A 24490-nucleotide genomic window follows, 5' to 3' on the forward strand; every position below is an offset into this window, starting at 1 on the left:
TACTATTTCTCAGTTAAATCGAAAAGTTATATATATAATACCAACTACCTGCATTTTATAAAATTAATACTACATAAATTACACACTTTCAATTATTGATAATAAGTTTTCAAACCTTAAGGTATACAACTCCACAGTTAAATCAACTAGTTATTTAAGGGAATCCCCTTATAATACCAACTACCTGCATTTTATAACATTAATACTACTTAATTCAATGATTGTATATAAGTGCTTAAATCTTAAATATATACAGATAAGATATACTACATAATTTACACACCTGCAATGATTGTAAATAAGTTTAAAGAACTTAAGTTCTTTTGTAATTTCAAAAAGTAACGGTCAGCGAAAGATAATGCCAAGTATATACCAACGAATCGGGTTAACCTTCAGAATTTTCAGTCTAGCGCGCTATGGTCACACAATCAGCTGATGGCGGTTTCTAATGTTGACTGCCGTGGCAAAAACATATTCAATGTGAAAGATCCTCGATCAATAGATCCTGAACAGCAAGATATAACCCACTTTGAAGTACTTAAACGAGAAGACTGAGATGCCAAGATGAGCAACGCTTTGAAGGCCAAGGATTTACTCATGCGCGCCGTGGAATGCGACCAGTTGGGCCGGATCTTGGAGGCGCAAACTCTGTACACGGAGGGGATCGCCGAGTTGATGCAGTTCGTCAGTGGGGAACCGGATGAAGTCAAGCGGAAGGGGTTCCTCACCAGGATCAAGGAGTACATGGATCGGGCGGACGCGATTAAGGCGCGTATTAATGGCAAACTAATGCTCGGCGAGGTGGTTTCCCACGTTTCCATCGAGGAAAATGACACGGGCTTCGATTACGATCAGCTCTTCGGAAAATACATGGACGACAAGACAATCGAGATAATGCTGGAGGAACCCTATATGACGCAGAACTATCAGGTAAGCGGATATGATTGATAACAGATGATCCTGAGTCCAACTGCAACTGTAAGATGGCTTATGATTGCAAATATAATTTAAGGATAAACAACTTAAGTGTTAACATAAAGTTTAAAGCGTTGGCAATGTTCATTGAGCTTTTTTATCAGTGTTAAGCTAATATAACAAATATAGTTAATCACTTGTAATCACTCACACGTAGTTTCATATCATACTAAGATAAGAAATATGATTGTTGACCCATTGGTTACGTTTCCAATTCGCTTGCAGTATCAGAATCTAGTGAGATTCTTGGAGCTAGCTGCCACAAACTGCCCAAACCTGAAGTATTTTCGACTGATCACCAAGGAGTACCAGGATGCAAAGAATCCGGATCAGCAAAGTACAAATCTTGGACAGATCAAGGCAGACTTGGACCGGCGAAACGTAGCCGTCTCCATAAAATACGAAGACTCGTTGCACGATCGCAAAATCTAGTAAGTCAGCAAAATGATAACGTCAGCCAATATATACGGATCAATTGTTTATCTTTAAAAATGCATATGTAGTAAAGGCGGAGCTTATTTTGAGGCATTCCCCAGCAAAAACAATCTATTCGGCATCTTACAAAACTCTATATATGTATATATAAATACTCTTATCTATTCGCTTTTCCTTGCAGCTTGAGCAATGGCTTCATTATCAAGATTGGGCGAGGTCTGCACTTCTACAAGGCCTCCAATCCCATGTATTCCATTGGCCTGGTCAACTACAAATTCCGAAAATGTCTGCAAACCGATGTGGATATTTGGCGCAACAGCAGCGCAGCATCCTAAAAAAGACAAACAATAATGTTTAGCTTTAAGTAATGCAACTTCATTTATGCTGGCTTTTGCCAAATTTTATAAAGATTTCTTTCAATTTCTACAAAAAAAACGAACAGCGAGTGTGTTGCAGTCACCCACAATTGCAGATTTTGGGCAGCTATAAATCTGCAGACGCCACGAAGACACCGAAACTAATATATGGACGTGGCCAAAGGGGCGTTCTCCTCCGTACTCCGGTCTTCGTTCTCCGTGCTGCGTAGTACGTTCCCTGGTTCCGACGATGGCCTGCCAGAAAATGTTTAAAATTCATAACTTTCACGCCACTTGCGGATGCGGAGGCAGCTGCACAGCTGGCGGCCCGTCCTGGCTGCTGTTTTGAATGCCTCTCGCCACTGAGGCAGCCAGCGGGTGGCCACTGCAGTTGCATAAAAGACAGAAGCGGAAGCTCCTGCTTTACCAGCTTCTGTGTCAGTGTCCTTAAAGCCAGGTCTGCAGCTTGTACAGTCGAATACAGTCGAGCTTCTGTTTGGTGGAACTGCGACTTCATTTCTGGAAAGCAGCCACTCCAAGTATCACCAGTTACTGGCACAACTTTAGACTTTAAACTTAGCACTTCAGCTGGATAGCTTTTGTGCTCATTAGCGGATTTTGTGGATATAGGCCCAGCTCAAGAAGTCGGCCTGTTTCTAATGCCGGCGCCAGGAGACATGTGCGTGGATAATTAGAACTGCGACACAGTTGGCTGCACATCGCAATCGGAATTGGAGGCGAAGTCGGTGTGCCACCTTCTTTGCCATCGTGTGTGTGTGGGGTATATTTTCAATTTACTTGGTGCCATGCCAGGGATTTATCAACAGATGAAGGCAATTGTTACGCAAAGGCCCGAAATGCGGCGCGATGAGCCGGCCTAATAAATTGCACCAGAGCTAAAATGCTTTGCTCGCTTTTAAATTTTATGGCCCGTAAGAAGGCCTGGGAACAGGCAGCAGTAGACCACCAAGGACCAAGATGAGACCCAACCACCCAGCAGGACCCACTGTAACCACCCCTAATTTTGGGTTTAAGCACGTCTAGAGGTCGGAGCCTGCGGGCGATGGGTATACTCTAGAATGGAGTAGAGTGGAGTGGAGTGGGGATTCCATTTGCCTAAGCTGGCTATTCATTCGCTGGATATTCTAAACAAGCAACAAGGAGATGCTCGGGGCCCAGGATGAACTTATTGAACAATTAGATGGTTCACTTATTTTAGATAAATCTATGAACTAGATGGATCCCGGGGCCTCACCGGCAAATGTTTGCCTACAAATAAGCCACTAACTGACTGAACAACAGAGCCGTACTAAGCTGATTCCGGCTCATGCTCCGGCTCATGCTCATGCTTCCCCACGGCGAGCAACAGTTCCTTGATGGGCATGGCTACCCCATAGGTCCACTGGTCCAGAGTGACTCCTTGGTCACAAGTGCACAAGCCTCGGGCGCTGCCTGCCAATTTGTGAGCAATGAATGCAGCAACGCCAGCGCAGGAAACTACAATATACAATACATAACCATGGAATTAGTTATGGTCCTGGTCCAGGGCTCCAGCTCCAGCTCCAGCTTCATCTTCGTCTTCGTGCTGGTCGAGTGCCAGGACACAAAGGGCCCACTACCCACCACCCATCACTCCGTCACCATCACCATCCAAAGGGGGAGGATGTCGAGCAGACACTGCCTGGGGCAGACCAACAGCATAACTAATCCGAATATTTTACTCCCCTCCGCCGAAAAAAGACAAGTCGAAGTGGAAGCCACTTTGCTACCCGGTCATCTCTTCCTGGGTGTGAGGGTATGCCAAAATCCGTGGCTAGAGAAAATGGGTTACGCCTAACAGGGTCCAGCATCCTGATATTTAATTGTAATCTGCCTTATCCACGCATTATATAATTCCTACACGTTCTCTTTCTGTTTCCACTTAAGAAACCTAAAGGAGATTAACATTTCTCGGACACTTGTCGGAGGACGCGGCGGTGTCAAGCTGTGCAGACTTCTCCAAGGACTTTAAAAGCCATGCTAAAAGGACAAGGGAACACAATAACTTGTTTGCAGCGAAAACAGGAACTCCACACAATACAAACTTATGGAGTTCCAGTGCGAGCACAAAAACCTGTTACTGGGCATAGCAAAGTCGTAATATCGCAGCCAAGGACCTCCACTTGGCCATAACCAGGATGGCGAAAGGAAAAAGGCAATAGATGGAGCTGGAGATGGAGTCGCGAAGGGGAGGAGGAGGTCGCGTTAAGCGGAATGTTTTAGGTTCAGAGCAGCACTTATGACATTACATTTTACGATGGGTGAGCTGGCTGACTTCTACTTACGTGTGTGCTCTCTATTAATTTGCCATCGCATCCCCAGCATCCCCAAGCCACCCAAACCCCCCAGAGCTTCAAGCTCCAAGCTCCACCTCCTTGGCTCGATTGTCCTGGCTGGAAAGATTTGTGAAAGCGCCACGTAATTGACTTTGACTTTTGCTACGGCCCTTCGCTCGTTTTGCTTGAAATTATCATTGGATTTTTGGGCAGCGGTATATGTACGCCATATACATGTTTATTGGGAAAACTAGAATTTCCATTGTGTACACATATATGTACTTATGCCGATTTCCTATTAGATGCGTAACTCTGGTCCACCGAAAGAAAAAAAAGGGTGGCGTCAACATTTTTTGCTTGTTTTTATTGCTGCCAGCAACATCCACAACAAGGACAATAACAACGGCCAGGCAAACTGGCAAATGTCCCACTTGTTACCAGAAAAGCAAACCAAAAAAAAAGAAGAAAAACAGAAAAAAAAAAAAGAAAGTGGGTGGGGCCGAGCGACATAGGCGATAGGGAAAATCGGGCCATAACTTTTGTTTTGCAACGTACATAAAATGGCGCCAAGCAACCTATATAGGCCAGACATCAGAGCCGAACCGAAAGCAACGAGAAAGATGGCTGCACTCGGCGAAAAGTCGTGTGCTTCTGGGGGAAGTTCAGTGGAAAGGGGTTCAGACATAGCATCAAAGTCATAGCATACAGTTCTAAATGTCTTATGCGCTTCTATAATAATAATATTTAAGAATAGAGATAGGGTCAAGCAGATAAAACAATCTAATAGTATACATTTCAATTACCTATAGATGATATATAATATATATATACATAATTATTATAGATTTAAGATTATTGGTTTATAGTTAATGTTAATACCAGAAAGAAACAGGAACGAGTGAGCTAGAAAAACTAATGGTGTTTCCTCGAACTTTTAAAATAATAAATTAATATAAATTTATAGTTTTTAAATGTAGCCTTATTTCTCGAAGTGCACTGATTTAGGGATGAGACGCAGGAGCACATAAAGTCAAGTGAAACTACTGGCAATAGCAATTGAAATCAAAAACGTGCCATCAACGGTTGTTGTTGCTGCTGCTGCTGATGTTGTTGATGTTGCTGCTAGTATTGTTGCTGCTGCTGTTGTTGTTGCTGCCATTTCTACTGCTGGCGTTGTTATTGTTGGTGAAAGCATCTCTCCTGCATCAGGAGCCGACCATTATGTAAATTGCGTGAAGGACAAGGGGGCGGGAATGGAGCAGCCGGGTGGTTTGGGTGGTTGGATGGCTGGTTAGTTGGGTGATTCAGTTGGGTGATCCAGTTGGGTGGTCCTGTTGGGTGGTCCAGTTGGGTGGCCCAGTTGGGCGTTGCTAGTGGCTGCTGCTGCGGTTGACCAGCAACCGCATCATTAACGCTTTGGACAGGCATTAGGAGCGCAATGACAACTGGCTGAGGTCTCAGGCTGTGCGTCCGAAATATGAACTAAAGTGATTTTCAAATTTGCCACACAGCCGTCGTCGTCGTGGCAGGCACTCTAGGAATGGCCATTGTTGCTGCCTCAGTTGCTCCCTACTTTCACTATTGTTGCTGCTGCTTCTATTGCTGCTGCTGCTGCTGCTGGAGCACTTGGTGTTGCTGCTGTGCCTCGTGCCTCGTGCCAGATTAAAAGCTGTCACAGACCAAACAAAGGAAACCGCAGCAGCAGCAACAAAAACAGCAGCAGCAACAACAGCAGCAGCAGCAGCACAAAGGATACAAAGCAACACGAGCAGCAGCAACAACAGCAGGCAGTTATTGTCCTCTCTTTGGATTTGCAATGTATGCCGATTTATAATCAATCAATGTCAGCGCAAAATTCGAAATGGGTGGTGACGCCCACTGCACTGCTACAAAAAAATGCAAAAATACGTACATGAACACAGAGCGCCGGAAATCGAAAAAAAGCGCTAGAAAATTAACACGGATGCGAGAGATTGATTTATATGAAGTTGAGATAATGTTCTCATTGCAAAAGGTACTTTTAAATTAGAGTTTCCCAAGCTGCAGATACCCTCGTTTATTATTAAAGTACCTTTCCCCGCACCAGCAGTTACTGTAGGACAGCAGCACATTTTTCTCGCAGTGCACCTCGCCTGGCAGCCTCTTTTTCACTCGCCCCCCCGGGCGACTACGTGGAACGTATGCTGAAAAAAGCCTTCATTAGGCCCATAGACGTCACGACAGGACTTCGCTGGGGCCAAAGGCGCGTTATTTATAGTGCGTGTCCTATTAATGCATAATCGACGTCAATCTTGGCATATTAAAGGACTAACGCGGCGGCCTAAGTCGTTTCCTATCCCCGGGCTATCTGGCTGATCCTGCCATCTTTAGCCCAGCTTCCAATTCCAATTCCCCTCGACATCTCCCACCCCTCGTCACGTTTTTTGGCGATTTTAAACCAAAGATAGATGGCCAGAGATATTTTTTGGCAGCCGCTGGCTACTGGTTGCCTTGAAAATCCTTTTCGGCATGCTTTTCTTTGGTTAATAGACCGAAATGCGTGTCAAATTCACCAGCGAATTGATGAACTTGGAAAAGGGTCCGCTGGCAACGCAAAATGCATTAGCAGAGATAAGAGAACTTATGAATTTAATGAGGTGCCTCTATGGTAAAATGGTGGTTTATTTCTGATTTTAACTGTACTCAAATGAACACAACATAAAATACATAAAATAAAGACCAGTTCTTGTAGCAGTAAGTAAGTATTACTTTAAGATAGAATAGTTATATGTACTAAAATCTCTTGTTTAACCATTTAATGCTACGTAGATGCTTGTTTCTTGTGGGAAATCACCTTTATACTCGGATATCTTTTATCATCATACTTCACAGCTCTTTCATTAAAACTCGCTTTAAAGCCAGCTAAGCTGTTGTTTCCTGGCGCCAAATCCCAACCGCATTCCTATTCCGCTCTGCAGGAATTTAGCTCGGGTCAATTATTTCACTTATTTAGCAGGCTTTAAAATCTCGCCACAAATCCACGCCTCCTCACAGTCGGATGTTTAATGACCAGGAGACGTTGTGACAGCGTTGACAACTCGCTGGCAAAGTGAGAAGGCGGGCAAGTGGGCAATGGAATGGTAAATGGTAAATGGAAAAGTGGGGGAAAATGCAGAGATTCGCTGGGCATTAGAGGAAGTAAGTCGCGGGCATAAAAAGCCAAGTTGTAATTTGAGTAATTAAAATTTGACACGATAATCGAATCGCAGGCTCGCGCCTTCCATGGGCACAAAGTTGGCAACTGGAGCAGGTAGATCCTGGATCCTGGCACGACATCGGCGCCAGCCCTTTCACCCAGATTACAAGTTGAGCGTCCTTAATGCCCCGCACTTTATGTATATTTGTATATGATTCCCTGTGTGTATATATTCTCTTGTACAGGGGCCAGGCAGTCAATGTCAAACCACAGACTATTAAATACACACGCAGGCACGCGAAAGTGCTGAAAAACAAAGCCAGCAGATGAGAACGCTCTACACTGGGGAAAAACTCACCATTAAAGGCACATTGCGGCTCTTAAAAACTAGTTCACTTAATAGAGTTAGATCGAGTAAAAGAACTTTACATCATCGCATTTCGTTTTCATAATATGACTTTGCTTGTAGGATATCCCACCAAAAGCTGTTTGTCTAATGTATCTTTCATAAATGTATCTTTAATAAATGTATCTTTAACAAATATATCTTTAATAAATGTATCTTTAATAAATGTATTTTTAAGAAATATATCTTTCATAAATGTACTTTAATAAAATATTATATCTGAGATATGGTGAATAAATCCTTCTATAATTTAATATATTACAGTGTAACAGAATATCACAAACAGATAGTTAATGTGCTTTGATTGAATGCTTACACTTCGATCACTTGAAACCATATCGTTCTATTCTCTGAATTAAGGTTTTGGTTTGTATTTCCCCCAACTATTGCCCCAAATATTCCCCAATTCTGGACTAGATTTTCTCTCAGTGCCTTGGAGGCGGCGATGACGATAGCGATGGCGGCGACGGCAGCTTCCATAATTCGCCTGACGACTCCGGGACTCCGGGATTCGTGGGGAGTAAAAGCCATTAAAGTAACAACCAGGCACAGCACGTTTTTACGGCGACAAAAGAAGGTTCCTCAGGATGGCTAAAATCGGTTGGCAAAAGTACGGCTGGTATGGGTAGGTAATATGTAGGGGAGGGGGCTGTTCTAGGGGGGGAGTTTTCAGACTCAATCGTAAGCGCAGCAGTCAGCGTCATAAACGACGGCGTCGGCATTTAGAAAGCGCAGATATTCCTGTCAAAACGATAAGCGCGCCTTCTTCGGAGTGAAAAGACAACCAGTCAGCCAAAGGGGGATGCCTTGGATCTGGATGTGGACCAGGACGAGGACGTGGATGAGGATGAGAATGAGGATGAGAATGAGGATGAAGATGAGAATGAGGATGTGACAGTGGATGTGGCGGTGGATTTGAACGCCTGGCAATCGCAGGCAGCATTTTTATGCGGCATCTTTAAACGCTTTGCGGCATTGTCATTTATGTATCTATTCCAGCAGTCTTTCCTGCATTGGTTAAATGCCTTACGGTAATTTCATTCACTTACGCGCACATAACTTCCAGAACTCACGTATTCCCATTCGGATTCACATTCGCATTCGCACTTTCTCTGTTTTTCTCCAGCGAAGAAAGGGGGCAAAAAGTTATGGGCTGGCACATCTCATTGCCAGCGAAATAAAACGAGAGAAAGGTGCGTAATGACATTCATGTGATAAGCACACGCACACGCCCCCAGGTGAAAAAAAAAAAAAATAGCTTGAGAATTGGGGGTTGGGGGGTGGAATTTGGTGGGCTGCAGCTAATGAGGCAAATTCCACAAGCCCCAAAAACCCCAAGCCAAATATGTACATAAATCTTTAGCGGAATAGGAAATAAAATATATGGAATGCGGTAGCAGTTGTTGGCCATCGCTGGCCGCAAGAAATATGGATTGCTGCCTAATCACCTACAGCGTCGAGGAGTGGGAAATGGGCAATGGGAATGGGGAATGGGACAACTTCTAAGTCGCGCAAATCCCAAAATATTTCACAACTTTATCCCCTTAGGTGGGATTTTTTGCGGGCAAATAAAAAAATACAAAAAAAAAAGAAAAGGAGCAGCCAAGAAAAAACAACGCAGCAAACGAGCATCAGTAGCACGTTAATCAAAATGCTGGCGGGGAGCCGGGGGAGGGCCCAAAGTGTCCTGGCCGCCAGATATGGCCATCTTACGGGTATCCTGGATAGGTAGGTACCATGTACACGAGCAAAGGCATCGAAGGCGAAGCGAAAATTTTAATGGCTCAATAAAAATGCCATTTGCACAGCGCTCTCTGCTGGCCCGCAGAAAGTTGGCTTTAAAGGCAATCGGCAATCGGCAAGGCAAAGGCAAAGGCAAAGGCAAAGGGCCAACCACCAACCGCCAGTCGAAAACAAAAGCCAAACAAGGCTTAACACATTTCCCCAAAATGTTTATCTAATCAGCGCAAAGTATCCTGACACCTGAGAAGAGCCAGGAACGACAGGGGCACTACAAGAAAATGCGCTCAGAAGCGGGCAATTACAATTGCAGAACAACGAATTTTAAAATAAGTTAAGCAAAATTTTAATAATGATGTATTAAAAATATATATGAACTTGTAGAGAAATGACGATATTGTACCCAACACCATCTTAAAACTTTAAACGTTGAAAAGGATGTGAAGTCAAGTGCTAGCGTATAAACTATTTTATATAAATTATATTGTTTTGAGTTCTAAACACCCATAGATCAAGTAAAGAAAGACTTCCCAGAGAAGTTGCTCCTTTCCAAAATGAAGGATATTTCCACTTTCCACTTAAGGATATTTCTCGCAGTGTACAGGAAAGCCAGGACTCTCGCCAGGAGGCAGCTGTCAGGGCATTAATCTGCAATTGCCGAAGATTTCCGCCTTCCAATCGAATCAAATGTAAATCAGGGGGACTGTGAGGCAAGTTGGGTGAATGGAAAGTGGGTGGGGAGGCCATTTGCTTCCACCGTTTTTCCACCGAACTAGTTGCACATCTTTGTGCCCTCACACGTATTTATTTCCTTCGATTCTGCTTCTTTTTTTTATATTTTTGTTCACAAAGGGAATGGGGTGGTGGAGCATTTATTTTCGCCACCCATTTTGTTTGTGGTGCGCTTTATCAAACAGAAAATTTAAAAAACAAATAACAAGCGAAGAAAACAGCGGCAGTGGCAGTGGCAAACAGTAATAACAAGAACAACAGACGGGCTGCCATTAATTTTTTATTGGTTCTTCGAAATCCGATTCATGCCTTCTACAAAGATTTCTCAAACATTTAAAAGTGCGAAAAGATCAAAGCGAATTCCAACTTATTGTTTTCCCCCGATTTCGCGGCTTAACCAGCGAAGAAATCCATAAATCCCCCCACATTCGAGCAAAAGAACTAACTTTCTAGTTTTCCAGTTTTCCCCCTGATGATGTGGCATATTTGCTTGTAAACATTTGACGAGAGCCCAGTTTTCCAGTTTCGACCACCCACATTTGCATCGGTCTCCGAAAACTCGGCCATGTCAGCGACTCTCCTTTTGGTTTTCAGTTTTCAACCTGCAGTTTTCCGCTTGCAGTTTTCAGTTCGCAGTAGTCGGTTTTTGGGTTTTCGGTTTTCGGTTTTCAGTTTTCAGCTCTCGGCTCCGTGCAAACTGATATTTTGCTGGCTCTGCCAAACCGCATATCAAACTGTCGACCATTTACCATTGGGTCTACAACGAGGTGCGGCCCGTGCCAAGTGGTTTTTGGCTGCCGTTGTTTTCATAACATTCAAAAGACACCCCCTTTCGCTCCTCCCCCCCTCTACATGCTGCACGTACTTGGGGCAGTACACATGGAGCAGGTTCCCCAACCATCAGGAAAACACCAGCCCCAACCCAACTGAAAGTCGAGCAACTTTTGACGCCACTCTGTCTGCCGCGCCACGCCTTGACGGCCTGCATTCGAATTTCGAATAAAAAATATTCATACGTAGATGCCCTTTTTATTATGCACTCTACGCCAGCGGGTGCGAACAGTTTTGTGGTGAACTCTGGCATTTTCCCCTCCCTTCCTCCTTTTTCCCTTCAGTTTTCCTTTGCCAGCCAGAAAAAAAGTGTATCAGCCAACCAAATGGGGGTCAATACTAACTATTTGGCGCAAAGGTCGCTTGCAATTTGCAAAACTTCTGGAGTCCGCTTCTTTGGCCAAGTGAAATTTATTCTCCCTCGCAGTTTCTTTCAGCTTTAAGTCAATAGAAAAATGCTTGAGCAAATTGATATCGCTTGCAAAGTTATGCGAAACTTTGTCTTGCCTTAAACAACGTTTTGCTGAAACTTAATATAGCACAACTTCTTGGAAAAACACACCTTTAAAAGCTTCTAGTTTTGGTGACTCAAGATGAATTACCTTTTATTTTGGCTTCAAAACACTGACAATAATCAACTTAAAACACTTTACGCTTTAGCTTTTGTTCTTAACTGCGTGTATTATTTCGATCTTTAACCACTTGTGGTAAGCTTGTTTTGCTTTCACCCCCGCAAGTGCTATATATTCTTAGCCCCGCAAATTAAAAGTTTTGGCCTGGTGAAAGCGGTTAGAGCCTTGGCCTTATCAGTTTAGGCCAAGTTCCGCCTCCAAATTGAATCTCCCGTGGCAAGTGATTGCTCGGCCCTCCGATCGCCTGGAGGGTATAGAAAGTTCGATGTGGCAACAAGTGCCGCCGCATCGCTGCCATATATCCCCAATTGCGGGGGGGGTGGTGGATTTTCTGGGGGGCGGGGGAATCCAGCTCCGCTTGTTTACACGTTCCTTTGTTGCTCCGTTGCTGACGCGATGCGTGTGTTCCGGACTTCGGTCTCCGTTCTCCGTACTTCTCTGTTCTCCGTACTCCGTTCTCCGTACTACGAATACGGAATAGGGTAAAGGGTATGCGGTGTGCGGTATGAAGTATGGAGTATGGGGTGTGGGAGGAGCAGGAGTGAGTGCGGTATATGAGCACCGCATGAAGTTTTGCCTACTTGTATTTACATACAAACAAGTGCTGCAGCAGCAGTGGCAGCAGCAGCAACAGCACCGGAGCATTTTCCCGCCCACCTCCCCCTGTGTTGGCTGACTTTCCCATGAAAAATAAACAAGCGTTTGACTCCGACAGTCGCCAAGAAGTCTGCGACGGGCCATGGATTTTGCTGTTGCTGTTGCTTTTGCTTTTGCTGCTGCTCTCCGGCTCACCTGTCTGCCCCAAAAGGTGGCAGGCGTGTGTTGCAAGGTGCACTTGGAAAAACCAATCTATCTTATGTTTATGTACTTATGGAATGATGGTAAAGAAAAGAAAAAGCATAGATTGTAGGATTTGTGTTTTGGATAGAATATGAACGCCGTACAAAAAAATGCTTTCTTTAAATGTAATTTTAAAATCAACCAAAGCCTTATCTTTAAAAACATTATGTATAAGAAACTGGGTGTAATTCCGTAAAAAAAGAACTGAAATCAACAGAAATGTAATGTTAAAATTAACATGAGCCTTATCATTAAACACATGATATATAGGACACTGCGTGCAATATAAAAGATTTAATCGATGTGCCACTTTTTTAATTGATTAAAGTGAAGAAGGCTGGGTATATAAAGGGCCACCCATCGGAGCTTTAGCTTTACTTGCAATCATGGACAAGCGAGTTATATTTGTTTTGACCATTTTCGCAGTGCTTTTCGAACTGCAGGCGCTAATATGTCCACCGCAGTTTACGCCTGTTGCCGGAAAGTGCATCTTTGTCTCGAGAAATAAGGTAGTTACTGCGATCAGGAACTTATTCTTAATATATTTTCCAATCCCTTTCTATTCAGGTAAATTGGTACGCGGCAGATCGGAAATGCCGGAAGCTTGGAGGCAGTCTGATGGTATTCGATTCTGAGTACGAACAGATCACAATCACAGCTCATCTGTTGACAATAGGAGTGCCTTTCACTGGGAGATGGCAAGACTGCATTTGGGTGGGAATTGATGCCCAGGGAAATGACCATAATTTTGTGTTATCCAAAAATGGAGATCCCCCTAAATATACCCCCTGGGCCAAACAACAACCAAGTGATTATTACAAAGACCTATGCGGTTCCTTTGCCAATTATAGATCGTGGGGTTACGTTAATAACGAATGCCTCTTCGAAGCTCTATACGTTTGTGAAACGCATGGGTTCGAACCTTAATTCGATATATATCAAATACCTGTTTCAAATTAAACTTATAATCAACGTAATACAACTGTGTGTGGTGTTTCAACAACGTGGTAATGGTAATATATGCAGTGGGAGTAAGCTGCTATCGTTTTCTCGCAGTGCAGGTCCTTGGGGAGATGTCAGGATGTTGCCACTGCCTGTATTTTAATAATGCATCGAAATGAAAGTGGCTGTCAACTGGAGATTTGACAGCTGCTTTATGCCGGCGACAAGGATCGATGATGGAATCGCAATGGAAGGTAATAATGCCCATTGGCATCATGTCAGGTGCGTAGACAGACTTGCCACAGATTATTTCACTTAGCTCCCCCGGCATAATGTGAGATAATTCAATGGCGACAAGGGGAGCGGAGTGAAATCAACGGAATCGTGGGCTCATTAGCACATGGCACTCGAGGAATCCCCCGTGGTAGTGCACACTTACTCATAAATGCCATAGATCTTTTCGGGGGCCACCAGCTGGCCCACTTGATGGCATAAACAGATTGCATGGGGCCCGCTTTGAAGTGCGAATTACCCGCGGGGTCAACCGCAACATACATGTACTACCTACTATAACTGAAAAAATAGGGCCGTGAAAATGCCGGGAAAAATGGGGGGAAAATTGTAGGAAAATGGGATAGATAGATGGGGCTTCGGTTTCGCTTTCGGACGTAATACATCTTGGAAATCTGTTTAATGGGCCGCACGGCCACTTGAGAGGCTTTTTGAAGCTGTTGCTATTTTAATGTGGTCGATATTCTAAATTTAAACAAATAAACAAACAACCATTGCGCTGCTGTTGAAAGTTTATTGTTGTTAAACCTGTGCAGCAAAACTGTTTGATATTCCTTTTCGTTGGCCGGTTGAGTAGCCGATAATTTGGCACTTAAAACGTGCGAAATTCATTCACATTTCCATTTCCACTTGATTCATTTTGACCGGGAAAGCAATCAATGTGAGTGCTTGGTTTATGTTTTTCCCCCCCCACCCCCAACACATCCGCCCCAGCTTGGCTTTTCCGACCACCCCCCTCGAACCCCGCAATGCGCCTAGAAAATCGGAGAAAACTTTTCTTGCGGCTGGAAATCAATATGAGTAATACGAAATAATAATCCACGAGATTCCCGTGGTTTGGGGGCCACTCGAAAGCCAGCCATTCACGATTTGTGTATAGATTGCTCTTTTTGAAGATGCCAAATAGCTGCGAAGGCGAGGTTATCACTCAATTTATAGGTTTTTCAAGTGCAAATGAGGTGCTGTCAGAGGGAAAATGCTACAAATGATTCGAGTTATGCGAGTGAATTTAAGTTGCGAGCTTGAAAGTGTTTTTCAAACACTTTGTAATTGTATATTTTAGATTTAATTTAATATAATGATGCAACTACCATTCTCTAAGACTTAAGACTTCCAGGTACATTTACCTTTGACACCTACAGCCAACACAAAAAGTCTGCAAAACACAAATCAATTGCACTTGCCAACAAACTCAATGGCTAAATAAATTATGGTTTTCGCTTACCGCTATCGACTTCAAACCCGCCATTAATTAACACCAACCCTTTGGGCCAAGCAGCTGAATCGAAATGGCCGCGATTACTCGACTGGCCAACACCTGTTACCAACAATCAAGGAAAGGAGCGCAGAGCGATGGAAACTGGCGTCGTCACAGGTCAACAACCAGTTTATTGCTCACGCATTTCATTTCAGAAATCTTCTGGCGTTCCGAAAGTCATCATTATCATCGAGGATGCTGGCACAGATTGGAGTATGGGTATGGGTATGGGGATGTGGATGGTGGAGCTGTAGCTGGTGCCATGCAACTAGTGTCAAGAATCGCATAAATTTCCGATTCCGGGACGCCGAGTGTGCCATTTAATGGCCGGCAAAGGTCACGTTCACACCGCCGTAATGGCTAATGGGCAAAGAGCGGTCCTGACAATTCAGGTAATGTGGATAATTTGCTGTCAATGATGTGGAACGAAGGGGCCCGCCACTGCGGTCCTCGCTATTTGTTGTCAAACAACACGGCAGCATCATAGCATCATCACAGCAGCCCAACATCATCCCATCCTCTTAATAGTCCGTGCTGCATTTTACGGCGCCTATAAATAGGTCCTACTAGATGTTAATGCCTCCCAATAAACGCTGGCTCATGGGGCATGTGGCATGTGGCATGGGGCATGGGGCATTACAAGTCTGACGGGGGCACCCCATCGATTTTTGACAAATCACCGCTTGTCGAGCACAGCCACAAATCCACACTGATCGATGATTTGTTGTCTTTGATCTCGGGAACAAGCCACAGTGTCGAGTGATTAAATCAAATTTTGACAAGGTGTCGACTGGCAGCCCGAGTGCATTTTCCACGAAGTGTGCCTGAAGTTGAAGATTCTACAGTGGAGCTTCATAAAAAAGGCGGGGTATGGGGTGTGGATACAACTTCTAGCCAGATAACTTCTATTGGATAACAACATCCCCACTTGATCTTAACACAAAGCGCACAAATCTAACATTGTAATAATGCTATAGAGTGTATACTTCTCGAGGCTCCACTGTAAAGTATCCCAGCTTAGTGCAGACAGTTCACCGCATAAATCAAGTGATGACAACGGGAACAACAACACCGGTAGTCACGCACTAAACTATAACTATAACTATGCAATTACACACGGCGATTAAGTTGCGGTGTGGGGAGCGGCGACTAAACAAACAGAATCGTAGGCGTTTTATGGCTTAGTGCGATGGGTATGTCCAACAAAGATGTAGGGAAGCCATAAGAAAACATAGTTTCAGAACGAACAACATCGGTGTTCAGAGCAAAATTCCAAAACCAAAACCGAGCTGGGGCCATAAAAAACAATATTTGTTTCCAATACTATTCACAGCATAGGTCTAAAAATAAGCAAGCAAAACACGCAGGGCAGCGACATCTTCGAGAAGATCAGAGGATCATGGGCCATAGGATAACCCATTGTTTTATGACCCATTTTCACCAGCGGTAAGCAATTGGATCGGATCGTAAAATTTGAATAAAAATCAAGAGAGAGAGCGTGAAGAATCCTTTGTGGCATCTAACACACATGTGAACTTCTTCAATTGCCTACGAGTGCGAGTATTTGGGATTTTCAGTTTGTTCGATTTGCGTTCAATGTTTTTATTTCTTTCAAATGATCTCTGCTTTCTACTTGAGAACGGAACGATCGTAAAAATCGATCGTAGTCCTGTTTGAAATGTATACACAATTATTTTACGACCTTTTAAGATACTACGAGTATATAGACCAAGTCTTTGGTTGCATTCGGAAAATTGCGTACTTGACTGCTGCCGGCCGAGTTTACTTTCGCTTTCGATCGCTCGGAAAAGTCGTAAAAGTCGGAAGATAGCGATGTCAAGGGACCAGATACCAGATAATGCCAACTTCTGGCATTATCTTGCCAGCTGTTATCCGGTGGAATGTATAAACGGAGTGCTTCTGGGAATCGATTTCCTTGAATAATGTTTACAAACCAATTGAACTGAGAAGTTATCAAAGCTTTTGGGTGAGTGCTATCAGCAGATCTGAAAATGAAGCATTTTTGTAACATTCACATATATCAACTTCTTCTGAACAACACAAACTAGACAAAGAAAGAATATATGACTAATATAAATTAAAGATAACTGCCTTATAACTTATAAGTACTATATAAGTACTATAAATGAGATCCTAGAACCTTTACATTATTTTCTAATATTTAAAAATTCCACTTCAAGTGGCCGCAATTCATGTGTAAACTTTGCTCGATTTTCATTTGTTGAAAAATCAAATCTACATATTATTCAAAACACATTGGGCCTCTCCCACACTCACTCACACATGCGGAAAAGATCTTGACTCCGCCCATCGTGGAAAACACAGGCACAGGAAAACACATGAGCACGGACGTAAATAAACATGGAAAGAGTGGAGAACGTATTCGTAGCCACGCCCCCTCACAAGAGTGATCTGCCATATAGCGGGTATATGTGAAAAGTTATACTATAACCAAGGATTTTAAATAAGTAATGCTATCATAAATAAAACAGCCTGATGCACTTAAATCTACTACTACAAAAAAGGTTAATAAATGGATACGTTAGAATTAAATATATTAATATCATCATATCATATCTTAACAAAATAGTTTCATTTGTATTACTCTTACTTCTATACAGAATTACTCAAAATCCTTGCTTAATAAAATTTCGATTTTCCAAGGAAAATGGTTTTCCCTCTCTGAGAACTTGAGCATGTGTGGATCTTGTGGTGAGGGTGTCTGCATATCCCTGTATTTATAGACCAATGCGCTGCTCTCCCCAAAAACACACACCCATTCTTCTGGGATGAGGCATTACAAGTGATCTGCGTATCCGAGTTCATTCATTAGTCGATCGGACTTCTTGGCTGACGCAACACATGGTCCACAGTCGCGCTCGCATCGCCCACAAGTACGGAAGTTATAGCTCTCGGGAAAACAGGATAAATACCCTGTAATTTGCCAACTTAAAGTGAAGTGCTAATCGAAACAAGGTTTCCGAGTGATACAAAGCAGTGAAAAATACAAGTAAACTTCAATAACAAGTTACTGGGATTACGTTTGCAAAATGTTACCTTCCTGCTATGCCAATGGATCCATGCTGCCGGACAATGAGGAGCTCGTCAACTCCCTGCTCGCCAATCCGGACTATCTCAGGACCCAGGTGTCGCCCAATCCACTGCCACCAAGTGCCGTCGGAGGTGCTGGCATGGAGGGTCTGATGTGCGGATCGTTTTCGCCGGCCTTCTACTACCAGGGCATCGATAGCTTCCTGGCCCTGCACAACAACATCTGGGGCTTGCCCATATCCTTTCTGCACAACTCCCATAGACCGGAGAAGCCTCCGTTCTCCTACATCGCCCTCATTGCCATGGCCATAAGCAGTGCGCCCAATCAGCGATTGACGCTCAGTGGAATCTACAAGTTCATCATGGATAAGTAAGTTAACTAACCATGTGAGACATTATTTTGAGATCTTGCAACTCTCTACCCATTTTCATCTATCATCAAGTCTAATTTCGTGTGTAAAACGCACGCAAAACTTATCAGCAAGGAACAATTTCCAAAGTCTCTACATATATTGTACTAAAGCTCTTGTTGTTTGAATCCCAAAATAATAAATGTTCTGCCTCGTTCAAGCTCAAGAGAAATTTAGATGGCATTCTTGACTAAATCAAATGCCAAAATAAACAACCGCAACATTCCGAGTATCTGTATAAGCCCAAGAAGTTGTTATCCCGAGACTCATTTCAAAACAGTTGACGAAACTTTTGCCACAACTGGGATTAAGTCGGTGATATATTAAGCATAAATTTATTTTCTTAATGTGTTAATATATATAAATAATGCTTGATAATTATTTCATATGAAATGGTTTCATTTCTTGACTTAAATTTATTGGTCATATCTTTAACAAATATTACAAAATATATATGCAAAATATTTTTCCTTTCCTGCGTGAGCCAAATTCATAAAAAATGGCGGGCAGATACAAAAAATGGATCGCAAGTAATTTAAAAAAACAAGAAAATGAACAATGACTTCATGTGTTTGTAAACTAAATATTTCCGATTTCTTTATCAACATAAACAAATATTATTTTTATTGCTGTTTCGAATCGCTGGATTTAAACAAACCAACGGAGGATATAGATATGGGCTAATAAGATGTGTATCAACAGCAAGTTTTTCGGATAGTAAAATGATTTTTATATATACAAATGCAGATATTCAGATGTGTTGAACTCTGAAGTAAATACTTTTTGATGGACATTTATAAATGTATTCAAGTTTACAGCATCGTCGGTTAAAACATGCAAATTTCATAAAAATGTTAGGTTCCTTAAAAAGTATAAGATTCCCTGGAATATATAACTCATAATTAATTTTCCAATTATTTTTTAGATTTCCCTATTATAGGGAAAACAAGCAGGGCTGGCAGAACTCAATCCGCCACAATCTGTCCCTGAACGACTGCTTCGTGAAGATTCCACGGGACAAGAACACCATTGAGGATAACGACAGTGCTGGGAAGGGAAGCTACTGGATGCTGGACTCCTCCGCATCGGATATGTTCGAGCAGGGAAACTACCGCCGGCGGAGAACGCGGAGGCAAAGGCATTGTGGCCACGCCAATCGCTACGAAAGGGAATCCGTAAGGGTATAAAATGCATTTTAAAACTTTAGCATGAACAGTATAATAATTAAATTCACCTCTAGGATTCCAATGATGGCAACAATAGTGCAGCCGAGATTCGTTCGTCCAGCGAACCGCTGAATGACTTCGATATCTTCTGCAACGAGAGGCCCAATTACTCGGACAGGATTACGGATCTGCACAGGCAGTACTTGTCCGTGTCCTTGGGCTTCAATAGTCTGTTCAACAACGAGGCACGTGGTATCCGACCACTGCCCGAGATCAGGGAATGCCCAGACGATGTGGACGCCTCCTCCAGCTCCAGCAAAGCACTGCCCAACCCCATGGAACTCCATGAGGAGCTACATTCCCCGAGCGCCTTTACTCCTCCGCTGAATCGCCGGGAAACCGGGTCATCGGCTGCGCCTGTCCTTGGTGAAGCCTTTCATGGACTCAAGGAGGCGGAGGATGCTGCGCGGAGAAGTCCAGTGGCCAGCAACCGATCGAAGACCACGCTGTTTACCATCGACAACATTATAGGCAAGCCATAGGGAATTCAGCTTTTGGCTTAAATATTCGAATTTAGTGATAAAATGCTTGCTTAAAAAAAACACAACAGTGATTGAGTTTTGGCTTAATTATTTGAATTTAGTGATAAATTGCTTGCTTGAAATACACAACAGTGATTGAGTTTTAAAATATAGATTGATTTGCATTGGTAGTTATCTAAAATGGAATTAAACTTATTTACCTTTGGCGCTAAATTTGAAAATATAAAAGTATTGTTTTAGAGTGACCTTGCACCCTAAGGAATATACTACAATGAACCAGTTCCGCTCCGCAGGGCATTTTAGTATTTTGAACCCGTTACGAGGAACGAATTAGAAATACAGCAACACTAAATAAACATATGTTTCTGTAGCGTAAAGTAAATAACATAGCATAACACAATATGGAATTCCTACACGAATCCATTGCCCTGGGCGTAGATCTATTGATACTGGGTCTGTGTGCGCGCGAGTACGTGCACTACAAACGCACCGCCCAGGTGCTCAAGGTGCGTATACGTGATGCATTGCCTGGGACGCGTTTATTGAGTGGAGGCTGCTGCTTTTCAGGCGGCACCGCAATACAACATCGATGGGGAGCTGAAATCGGTGGTGGAGCGGCAGCGCGACAAGAAGATACCATATGCGGTAATCCGGGGCACTGTGACGCCCATCGGCGTGCCTTTGCGCAGCTCCCTGGTGCCCAGTGTGAGTGGCGTCCTGCAGATTGTGAAGCTCCACGAGCACAGGGTGACGAGAGGATTCGCCGGCTTCTGGACGGAGCACCACAAATTGCTGCACGAGTCCGCCAATGAGATGCCCTTCGAGTTGCGTAACCAGAGCCATGGTGTGGAGATTGTGGACGCGTTGAGTGCCGCCGTGTTGGATGTGGACATGGTCTACGACAACTATGAGCCCTCGAATCTGTCCCTCTTTGACCATGTGTTTGGTTTCTTCTCTGGCGTTCGCCAGAGGGGATTGCAAACAACGGAGGAGGTTCTCAGGGAAGGCAGCTTCCTGACCGCTATAGGTGAACTGGAGTTGGATGGCAATACGCTGCGCATGCAGCCCTCCAATGAGGGACCCCTCTTCCTGACCACTGCCACCAAGTCCACGCTCATCAAGCGGTTCGAAGATGCCAAGGCAACGACAATGTGGGTAGTGCTTCTTCTGTGTGTGTGTATACTTTTAATACTTTCTACCTAATCCATTCTAGACTCAAGCTGGTTGTGTGTAGCACCATCTCTGTCGTCCTGGTAGCCTTCATTGCCAAAAAGTTCTACCGCAAACGGAAACAGGAGCGGGAGGAGGCCAAAATCCGCGACCGCCTGGAGACGGAGCGCCGGGAACGAAGAGCGAGGAGTCGTCCTCACACGCTGTCCCAGGATCAACTCTGCGTGGTGTGCTCCACCAATCCCAAGGAGGTGAATACAACCCTTTAATTTGAACTGCGAGTTTACATAATGCTATGCCCTGGTGATCTCTATCTTTTAATTTAATTATTTACTCAGTTTCCCTATTTGAATTGATATTTGATGAGTTTATCAAATGAGAACCGTAAAAAAAGCGCCCACCAAGATAAGGGAAATATAATTTTAAATGCTTAAGATAATACCACCAAACGTCCGCATTGTAGTAAAGTTTTTACAATACGATGACCATAAACCTTGATCTAAGTAAAAGTATTGGAAGTGATGCAATATTAATATGATTACCATAGCTGCCTTTAATGAGAATGTCTTTACTTCTAGATTATCCTACTGCCATGTGGTCATGTGTGTCTCTGCGAGGACTGCGCCCAGAAAATCTCCGCCACCTGCCCCGTGTGTCGTGGTAGCATCGCCTCCAAGGCAGCCGCCTTCATCGCCTAGGAACCAACCAAATGCCAACAAGATCACCTTGTACCTGTGTGCGCCAACCTTATATTTTGTTACAATGCTCATTGTCGGCATTTATTTTAAATTATTGAAAGTCTTGACATCGAAAACATAAAATCACTTAGTATCGTCTCCCTGCATAATGCGCCTGTACTGGCGTTGGTTCTCCAGCAGCTGTAGGAACACCTTGTACTTGCGATTGTGGAACTCTATGGTATCCGGGTTCGGCTTCACCAGCTGGCCAGTGCCACCCATGGCTTTTGAGGCGCTCTGCGAGCACAAAAAGTAGTTCATAAACCAGTTAGATATTAAACGCCATTCTAAAGCTCACCTCCAAGCTGTCAAAGTGTCCGGAGGCAGCGGCACCCAAGGCAGCGGCTCCCACCAGAACCATTTCCTGTTCATCCGGAATCAAAGCGGGCAGATTGCAGATATCCGCATGGCATTGTACGTACAAGGGATTCTTGGCCAATCCGCCGCAGAAAAGTAGCGTTTGAAAGGGAGCTCTACCGTACTGATAGAGGTTCTCGATAATGTGACGTGTGCCGTACTGAAATAATATCGAATAAATATCATAGTTTCTAACTAAATGAGAGGTATGCAACTTACAGCCAGAGCTTGAACGAACGCCAAGTATTTGATGGCCAGAGATTCAGTTCCGCGCGTCATATCCAGACCAGTAATCTGAAAGCAATCATTTTCAATCAGTAATGAATAGGTTAAATAGAATTTATATTACTTACCACTCCTCGCAGCGTGGGATCGGCGATGGGCGACCGATTGCCATGCAAGTCCGGCCAGACATGGACATCCTGGGTGAGACAACCCACCTGGCTTAATCCTCGAGCTGCTGCCAGTTCCGGCAGCAACTTGTTAAGATGCTGGTAGATAAACCTATCCTCTCCCAACTTGGCTTTCAGCTCAGCGTAGGATTCATGCGACTTGAGGACGTGATCCAGGAGGTGTCCGGCGATGCTCTGACCGCCCTCGTTCAGGAAGTAACCCGGAATGATGGCATCCTGATAGGGACCCCAAACACCTTGTGCGAAGCAGGCCTTCCGCGTGATGCTCATGTGGCAGGTGGATGTACCGGCAATCAGCGCCATTTTACCCTGGACATCGTCGGCACCCTTGGACTCCTTCGAGCGGCAGCCAAACATTCCCAAGGCGCCAGCATGGGCATCGATTAGAGAGGTGCTGACCACAGTGCCGGCGGCTAAGCCCAATTCCCCGGCAGCCGCGGCAGTGAGTCCTTTGCCCACTACTCGGCCAGGAGGCTGGACATCACTGCCCAGTTTCTCGAAGTTATTCTGGGTCAACTCCTCCAAGTCGGCCTGTTTCAGGAACTCCTTGCTCCAGCTGCCATTCGCTGCATCGTAGTTCCACTTGCACACCACTGAGCAAAGTGATCGGGTATCCACACCAGTGGCTCTCCAGGTCAGAAAGTCGGGCAGGTCAAAGACCCTCCAAATATTGCCAAAGGTCTTTGAGAGATTCCTCTTTAGCCACAGCAACTTGGGAACCTCCATTTCCAGCGAAACCTGACCACCCACATACTTGAGCAGCGGGTTCTTGTAGGCATTTATCTCCTGGGTTTCCTGCTCGGCACGATGGTCCATCCAGAGTATTATGTTCTGCTCCGCCTCACCGGACTTGCTCACAGTCAGCGGCGATCCCTGGGGACCCAGAACCACCAAGGAGCAGGTGGCATCGAAGCCAATGCCCTTGACTTTTGACTTATCGACGCCGCCAATGACTTTCTGTAAAATCGGCACTGGGTTAATCTAATCTTCGCGAGAAACGTCGCCGAACGACAGAGGTTATCGCACAGAGCAAATATAAGATCATTACTGGGTTTATGGCGCCAAATTGAAGTTTTAAAAATATTATCTTTGGATTTAATATTGCAAATATTCCATGTATAAAAAAATCAAATCGTTACCAATCAAAATAGATTTGTTTAAAGTAAGGAACAATTCCAATTCCAATTACTTGATTATATGATTTAGAGCAAGATCAATCTATTTAAGTTACCAGAAAGGATCTATACTTCTCTTCAAAACACAAGTCATTACTTGCCTTCACCACCTGGCAGATGGACTGCCATATATTATCGGATGACTGGTTGTAGTAGCCCGGCTCTGGGTTCCATGTTTGGATCGTCTGGACCGACTGCTCCAGGACACGCCCATCGGAGGCCACCAGGGCAGCCCTCGCACTGCCCGTGCCCACGTCCACGCCCACAAAAAACGGTCCGGATGACATTTCCAAGTCGCCGCCTCCGTCACAGACGCCTCTAATCACCTTGGCGGTCAAATAAATGTTATTGGCTCGATGCGAAAACCCAAAACCCAGACCAAAAGCGAAGCGAAGTCGTCGAGCGTCGGACGCGAACTGATAAGCAACCTGATATGCGAATGCCCAGAGACCTTATACACCCAACACCCAGTAATCGTGTAAATTAGTCCAAGTACCGGTTTGTAAAGATCTCATTTGAT

General features: G+C 44.1%; 5 protein-coding genes across 6 annotated transcripts; 4 read left to right on the plus strand and 1 right to left on the minus strand.

Annotated features, from left to right (window-relative positions):
• The first annotated feature begins 422 nt into the window (after window positions 1-422).
• Window positions 423-1810, plus strand: LOC120448258 (MIT domain-containing protein 1). Its single transcript, XM_039630175.2, has 3 exons — window positions 423-930; window positions 1201-1406; window positions 1592-1810. The coding sequence occupies exons 1-3, from the start codon at window positions 565-567 to the stop codon at window positions 1743-1745; spliced, it is 726 nt and encodes a 241-aa protein (XP_039486109.1). The 5' UTR covers window positions 423-564; the 3' UTR covers window positions 1746-1810.
• Window positions 1811-12819: 11009 nt separating this feature from the next.
• On the plus strand, window positions 12820-15182 carry LOC120447632 (snaclec bothrojaracin subunit beta-like). The gene is made up of 3 exons (XM_039629135.1): window positions 12820-12946; window positions 13005-13151; window positions 15084-15182. Exons 1-3 carry the CDS (start codon window positions 12824-12826, stop codon window positions 15180-15182), a joined length of 369 nt encoding a protein of 122 aa, XP_039485069.1. The 5' UTR covers window positions 12820-12823.
• A 2632-nt stretch (window positions 15183-17814) lies between these two features.
• Window positions 17815-20299, plus strand: LOC120448873 (fork head domain-containing protein FD2). Of its 2 annotated transcripts, none has more exons than XM_039631087.1 (3): window positions 17815-18370; window positions 19336-19591; window positions 19651-20299. In XM_039631087.1, the coding sequence occupies exons 1-3, from the start codon at window positions 18000-18002 to the stop codon at window positions 20116-20118; spliced, it is 1095 nt and encodes a 364-aa protein (XP_039487021.1). In that variant the 5' UTR covers window positions 17815-17999; the 3' UTR covers window positions 20119-20299. The 2 variants fall into 2 exon arrangements, with proteins under 2 accessions (XP_039487021.1, XP_039487022.1); XM_039631088.1 differs by having other exon boundaries at window positions 19336-19585.
• A 166-nt stretch (window positions 20300-20465) lies between these two features.
• LOC120448880 (mitochondrial E3 ubiquitin protein ligase 1) lies at window positions 20466-22109 on the plus strand. Its single transcript, XM_039631094.1, has 4 exons — window positions 20466-20624; window positions 20686-21269; window positions 21332-21539; window positions 21867-22109. Exons 1-4 carry the CDS (start codon window positions 20520-20522, stop codon window positions 21984-21986), a joined length of 1017 nt encoding a protein of 338 aa, XP_039487028.1. The 5' UTR covers window positions 20466-20519; the 3' UTR covers window positions 21987-22109.
• Window positions 22039-24392, minus strand: LOC120448877 (FGGY carbohydrate kinase domain-containing protein). The gene is made up of 5 exons (XM_039631092.2): window positions 24072-24392; window positions 22736-23752; window positions 22602-22676; window positions 22324-22542; window positions 22039-22262 (listed from the first exon to the last, which is right to left on the minus strand). The coding sequence occupies exons 1-5, from the start codon at window positions 24255-24257 to the stop codon at window positions 22110-22112; spliced, it is 1650 nt and encodes a 549-aa protein (XP_039487026.1). The 5' UTR covers window positions 24258-24392; the 3' UTR covers window positions 22039-22109.
• Window positions 24393-24490: the final 98 nt, after the last annotated feature.

Source organism: Drosophila santomea, chromosome 3L (genome assembly GCF_016746245.2).
Source record: "Drosophila santomea strain STO CAGO 1482 chromosome 3L, Prin_Dsan_1.1, whole genome shotgun sequence".
NCBI classification, from domain to species: domain Eukaryota; kingdom Metazoa; phylum Arthropoda; class Insecta; order Diptera; family Drosophilidae; genus Drosophila; species Drosophila santomea.

Coding starts and splice junctions, on each gene's coding strand:
- LOC120448877 (XM_039631092.2), bottom strand. CDS start 24,257: ATGTCATCCGGACCGTTTTTTGTGGGCGTGGACGTGGGCACGGGCAGT. Junction 22,543..22,601: donor CGTTCGTTCAAGCTCTGGCT/GTAAGTTGCATA, acceptor ATATTATTTCAG/TACGGCACACGTCACATTAT. Junction 22,263..22,323: donor GACACTTTGACAGCTTGGAG/GTGAGCTTTAGA, acceptor TTGTGCTCGCAG/AGCGCCTCAAAAGCCATGGG.
- LOC120448258 (XM_039630175.2), top strand. CDS start 565: ATGAGCAACGCTTTGAAGGCCAAGGATTTACTCATGCGCGCCGTGGAA. Junction 931..1,200: donor ATATGACGCAGAACTATCAG/GTAAGCGGATAT, acceptor ATTCGCTTGCAG/TATCAGAATCTAGTGAGATT. Junction 1,407..1,591: donor TTGCACGATCGCAAAATCTA/GTAAGTCAGCAA, acceptor TTTTCCTTGCAG/CTTGAGCAATGGCTTCATTA.
- LOC120448873 (XM_039631087.1), top strand. CDS start 18,000: ATGTTACCTTCCTGCTATGCCAATGGATCCATGCTGCCGGACAATGAG. Junction 18,371..19,335: donor TACAAGTTCATCATGGATAA/GTAAGTTAACTA, acceptor ATTATTTTTTAG/ATTTCCCTATTATAGGGAAA. Junction 19,592..19,650: donor ACGAAAGGGAATCCGTAAGG/GTATAAAATGCA, acceptor ATTCACCTCTAG/GATTCCAATGATGGCAACAA.
- LOC120447632 (XM_039629135.1), top strand. CDS start 12,824: ATGGACAAGCGAGTTATATTTGTTTTGACCATTTTCGCAGTGCTTTTC. Junction 12,947..13,004: donor TCTTTGTCTCGAGAAATAAG/GTAGTTACTGCG, acceptor CTTTCTATTCAG/GTAAATTGGTACGCGGCAGA. Junction 13,152..15,083: donor GATGGCAAGACTGCATTTGG/GTGGGAATTGAT, acceptor ATTTCATTTCAG/AAATCTTCTGGCGTTCCGAA.
- LOC120448880 (XM_039631094.1), top strand. CDS start 20,520: ATGGAATTCCTACACGAATCCATTGCCCTGGGCGTAGATCTATTGATA. Junction 20,625..20,685: donor GCACCGCCCAGGTGCTCAAG/GTGCGTATACGT, acceptor GCTGCTTTTCAG/GCGGCACCGCAATACAACAT. Junction 21,540..21,866: donor GCTCCACCAATCCCAAGGAG/GTGAATACAACC, acceptor CTTTACTTCTAG/ATTATCCTACTGCCATGTGG.